General features: G+C 29.9%; 1 protein-coding gene across 1 annotated transcript; it reads right to left on the minus strand.

Annotated features, from left to right (window-relative positions):
* Positions 1-690: 690 nt before the first annotated feature.
* On the minus strand, positions 691-2414 carry LOC149566042 (caffeic acid 3-O-methyltransferase-like). The gene is made up of 2 exons (XM_089816427.1): positions 2039-2414; positions 691-1082 (listed from the first exon to the last, which is right to left on the minus strand). Exons 1-2 carry the CDS (start codon positions 2412-2414, stop codon positions 691-693), a joined length of 768 nt encoding a protein of 255 aa, XP_089672553.1.
* Between the last annotated feature and the right edge of the window lie 3443 nt (positions 2415-5857).

The raw sequence follows: 5857 nt of genomic DNA on the forward strand, positions 1-5857 counted from the left end.
TTCCATGTAGAATAGTTGCGTGAAGTTAAAGGAGGACATTTAAAACCCATGATGCATAAATGAAAAGAACACAAAATAGAGACACAAGAAACACAGTACACACACCCCCTTTTCACTCAATCAAAAGACCCCCCCCCCCAAAAGAGATGCTTTTGGCACTTTATAAGTAGTGCATTTACAATGGGCCACTTGTCAAAAAGAACTAAGTGACTTTCTAATTTTTCTTTTACAACTGCCTTATAAGGCTAAAATCTATCACTTAAGCACTATAGCTTAGTTTTACAAAAATTTTGAAAGAGAACCAAAGCTTTACAATGCCAAAGAAGACCTAATTCTGAAAGTGAGAAATGACAAGTCAAAGTTTAAACTATACTATTAGATGAGTTCTATTGGAGAAGTTCATATAATTTAAAAAAACCAACTAAACAATCTAAAGCTGAAAACATATTGTTTACACTTGAGCTAAAAATTGAGATGAGATTGCTCACTGGCCATCCTTAAAAATCACACACAAAAAAATAAATAAAGCTTGGAAAAGTAAGTCAAATTTAACTATTCAATACTGTTAGCAAAAGAATCAAGCTTTTAGTCTAAGAATCAGACGTTAATGTGTGATGTTTAATCTGTCCCCTACTCACCTGATATTAGAGGTGCAGTTGCAATAACATGGGGCAAGTCAAAATTAATGCCCTATATGTGTGGATATTCGGCTTTTTTAACAGACAATGTAGATCCCACTCCTCCAACTACATCCACCACACTCCTTGCACTCTTGAATCTATCATACATCTTCACCACAGAAGCCATGAGATCTTTTGTATGGCAACCCATGCCCTCATTAAAAAGCTTGTTGGCTTGAGCATTTGAGCCCACATATTCCCAAGGGCTCATGCCATGGACTTTTATGAAGGGATGACATCCTTCCAAGACAACATCTTGAAAGTACTGGTAACTATCTTGGTAAGCTTTGTCTGTTACCATCATCAGAAATGGCACACAAGAATCCTTATTGTCTTCCTTCACTAGCAGCTTGGAAACACTGTTCAACCCATATTTCATTTGCTTGCTTTGCTCATCCATATCTTTAGTGAAAATTTTACAAGAAGCCAATAGTCTCAGAATCCTAAACAAGTACTCCTTGTGGGGAACAACCTTAGTTTCTATGGAGGCAGAAATATGTTGAGCAATTTCATCAATAGAGAGAGGCTCTTAAAGCCATGGGCTTTGCAGTGCAAAGCATCATCTCATAAAGTTGGAGATGGGCTTCCATTTTTATTTTTATATGTGAAGCGAAGAGATCTGAATATCTCTCTTAACAATTTACTTCCTGTTATAGAAAAAATCTCTGTTAAGTTATCAATGTGAGATACCCAATGAGAGGAATGCTTCCTGTATTCATTTTTTAACTATTTTTTTGAAACTGTAAATGATCTCCATGTTGGATTTTGAAGAAAAGAACGATGTTAACATGCCGATGACAAAAAATGAGTGAAAACATGAAGAGGCAAACTATTAAGTCATTCAACACATGTTATGGCAGACCTTAAAAGTATTTTTATTTTACCATTCTTTTGAAACAAAGAGTTAAAGGTGAGAGTATAAAAAGTTAAGGTGACAATATGAAAATAATTTAAAATCTTAGAGTATTTCCTAATAGAGACAATGGGGCTAAATGAGAATCTTGTTATGCTATGTTTGGAATCTTACTTGGACCAATGATGGGTCCTTTAATATTTTAAATTATATATTGAATATTATAAGAAAATTATGTAGAATATTTTTTTTCCATTAATCTACTCCATGCAATATCTTTTCATGTAGAATAGTTGCGTGAAGTTAAAAGAGGACATTTAAAACTCATGATGCATAAATGAAAAGAGCACAAAATAGAGACACAAGAAACACAGTACATACACCCCCTTTTCACTCAATCAAAAGACTCCCCCCAAAAGAAATGCTTTTGACACTTTATAAGTAGTGCGTTTACAATGGGCCACTTGTCAAAAAGAACTAAGTGACTTTCTAATTTTGCTTTTACAACTGCCTTCTAAGTAACTATCCTGGTAAGCTTTGTCTGTTACCATCATCAGAAATGGCACACAAGAATCCCTATCTCCTTCCTTCACTAGCAGCTTGGAAACACTGTTCAACCCATACTTCATTTGCTTGCTTTGCTCATCCACATCTTCAGTGAAAATTCCACAAGAAGCCAGCTGCCTCAGAATCCTAAACAAGTACTCCTTGTGGGGAACAACCTTATTTTCTGTGGAGGCAGAAATATGCTCAGCAATTTCAGCAACAGAGAGAGGCTTTTCTCTGATAATTTGGGGGATGTTAAGCAAGACAGCAGCTTTGAGAACCATGGGCTTTGCAGCGCAAAGAATCATCTCATAAAGGTGGAGATTGGCTTCCATTTTTATTTTTTATGTGAAGCGAAGAGATCTGAATGAATCTCTTAACAATTTACTTCCTTTTATAGAGAAAAACTCTGTTAAGGGGATCAAAGTGAGATCATCATGAGTTCGAATCTCTCGGGTACCCAACGAGAGAAATGCTTCCTCACAGTTCATAATAGTGAAATAATCGACACAATTAATTTATCACCTTTTACTCTAGAGATTTTGAGACCTTTTTAATGGATTAACATTAAAATGTCACGATCATTTTGGAATAAAAGGACGATGCCAAACTGCAGATGACAGAGTAAATGAACGAAAATTTTCGAACATGCAGAGCGAGGTTTTAACGCGTTCAGCGCATGTTATGATAGGTCTTTAAAATATCTCTTGTTTTGGTGGTAGGGGAAGAGACTTATAAGGGTCCATTTATGTTGATAGTTTTGTATAGCTATTAGACATAGACTAATGGAAGCGTCTGCAACAGAATGGGTATCAATTTATTATTTAATATTTAATTAAAATTATAAATTTATTGTTTATTGTGTTGGCTACATAGTCAATTGTAGACAAATAGTTGATTAGGATATCTAACTTTTTGGTTGGTGATTGGTCAATTTGTAGATCATTATTGAGATATTCATAATGATTAGGACGTTCAACCACAAATATTACTAGTAGTGGTGTTTTTTGGGTGAATCATGAACATATCAAATATTGGGCAGGTGTTTTAAAATGACACTTTTTACCACTTTGCCCTTTAGATCTCTAGAGGGAGATCCATGACTACCCATAAGCAACACCTTAGCTATAAGCTCTTCAATCATTTACACTAACTATTTAGGAATTCTTTAATCCACATGTTAAAGTTGCAAATATTAAAAACTGATTTAGGAGTGACATGCTAAACTTGAAAATATATAACAATGCATCAATATACAATGTATATAGCATTTTGAAACTATTTTTTAATAATGTTATTCAGCTTCAATGGTAATTTTTATTGTCATTTATTTATTTATTAGTTCTCTATAAGTTTAGTACTATTGTATCCTTTTTCCTTTAACAAGTGCTTAAATAAAACTACTTTGACCTATTAGAATTTATTATGTTTTATATCCTATCATAAATTTTATACTTTTTAAAATTCAAATGCATATTGTTTAACTTTATAATATCTAAAAATCATCCTTCTAGTTTTTGTTTGATTTAATGTCTTGAGGTTTATATAGAATGAATTGACACTAATTTTTCAAAAATATAATTCAGAATTTCTATTTAATCTTTAATCTATCTAGTAAGTCCTTAAAATACTAATACCTATTTAATAATTATTTAGATATTTAAGTCCATTTTTCTAAATATGTATCTTTAAATTATAATTAATGGAAAAGATCTATTCATCACAAATATCTATTTAATAATTATATAGATGTTTAAAATTTTATTTGATATTTTTTTTATTATAAATATATTGATAGATATGTTGATTAATTCTTATATATTTTAAAAAAACTATAATAACATTTAATTATAATTTAGATATTATTATTTATTATTAAATAAATGATTAATTATTTGAAAATATTTTGAATAATTTAAAATAGTTTTTATTTATGTGTCAACAATTCAATAATCTAGATATTAAAAAATAAAATCTAATATAACTAGTTTTTAAGTTTGAAATTAATTACAATGCATCTTATTTTAATTTACCATATAATTTAAGTTACAATTATTATTAAATCTAATGTTTTATTTATATTTTAAAGGTATCTAACTAAGAAGAAACTAATCTTAATATAAAATATAAATTATTAATGCTAAAACATGTTTTCTTACAGGAGACTCAAAACTTCAATTGTTTTATAGAAAGATAAAAAATTGAACATCCCAAAACAAAATAGTCTTTTAACCAATAGACACACCCACAACCATTTCCAAAAAAAACATAGGTAAAGCCAACACCAAAACCAACAACTATAGAGAAACAACTAAAAATCTAACAAGGTCAGGAAAAACAAAAAAGTGGAACTAACTAGGCTAAAACTCCCACCTTATCTTTCAGCTCAAGCAACTAAATAATTTTTATCTTCTTAGTCACATATTTGATGTCTTTCTGGTCAATGATGATTTCCTTCTTCTGGTTCTCTTTTGTGTTGGAGCAAGTTTGTTTCTTAGGTTTGGTCTTTGCTTCATGATTTCTAGCTTCATCCATGTCGAGCGCCAACTTTACAAATTTTCCCTAGTCTATCTGGCTTAGTACCATTCTCAAATACTTAATTGAAGAGCCACATCATTCTTTGACATTTAATTAGCATGTTCTTGGTGACATTTTCTATTTTATCTATCTTCTTCTTCAATTCTTCTATTACATTTCAGTTTCTTTGCTGCTCAATGACAATCTCTGTTAGTCCAATGGCTCAACATTATTATTTTGTGTCTCCTCAATTCTCCCTTTTAAAGCTCTACATTTTAGGTTCAACATGTTGAAGGAGTGAAAACATTCATTAATCTAACCTATGACAAGTACAAGAACTTAATTTAATCTTAGCTGGATTCATAAAAAAAATAAAAATAAAAATTTGAACTCCATTGCAAAAATCACATGAATGTAAAATTCACCTATAGAAAGAAAACCACTTACTGAGTTTTAAGAATTTGTTATATATCCAATCACTTTACTGTTATTATAATGAAGGATTTAATTGGTCTTTCTAAAAGTGTCAATAGTGTAAGTCAATCAAAATGTGAAATCTTAATTATTATTTTTACTATTTATTTGGATTTAAATCTCAATATGACTAATGAATTTTTTAAATAATTATTTGAGAATAGCATAAGATTTATTATGTAATTTTCTATATTCATAATGAAAAGTGTGAGAAAATCATAATTATATTAAGTTTATGTAGAGAGAAAAGTATAAGAAATTATAGAACTAATTTAATATTTTAAAACTATTTTTTAATAGTATTTTTAGTCCCTATGAGGAATCTCTATTAATATTCTTTTATTTATTTTAATCTTAGCATGACCTATAAGTATTTTACAAAAAAAAAAGGACTAACTTACTAATGAATAATAGAATTATGTATGTATTTTCTTATATCAATAATGAAAAGAGTGAGAAAATCATGTTGTAATACTTTAGAATAACTAAGAGGGGGTCGGGGGGTGAATCAATTATCTAAGGTCCAAATGTATAAATAAAACTTTTCACAACTTTTTGAACCCATAAAACATTATTTAGCATGCATGCATCCATAAGATTATGCAATCACTTAAAACTTGTAGGTTATTGTCAAATCAACTTTACAGAAATGTAAAGCATGAAACATAATAGATTCATCAACACATTTGACACAATTATTTATGTGGAAACCCAATTTGAAAAAAATTGCGAGTAACATGCTACTCTTTTAATACTTCTAAAGTGATATCCTATGAAAGGCCAATCT

The sequence above is a fragment of the Cupressus sempervirens genome, chromosome 3 (genome assembly GCF_028749045.1).
Source record: "Cupressus sempervirens isolate cs-2001-9-10 chromosome 3, ASM2874904v1, whole genome shotgun sequence".
In the NCBI taxonomy this organism is placed as follows: Eukaryota; Viridiplantae; Streptophyta; class Pinopsida; order Cupressales; family Cupressaceae; genus Cupressus; species Cupressus sempervirens.

Excerpts from the sequence above, each read along its gene's own strand:
- LOC149566042 (XM_089816427.1), bottom strand. The coding sequence starts at position 2,414 with ATGGAAGCCAATCTCCACCTTTATGAGATGATTCTTTGCGCTGCAAAG. Across the intron at positions 1,083-2,038 it reads TAGTTACTTAGAAGGCAGTT|ATATGGATGAGCAAAGCAAG; the intron begins GTAAAAGCAAAA and ends TTTTCACTAAAG.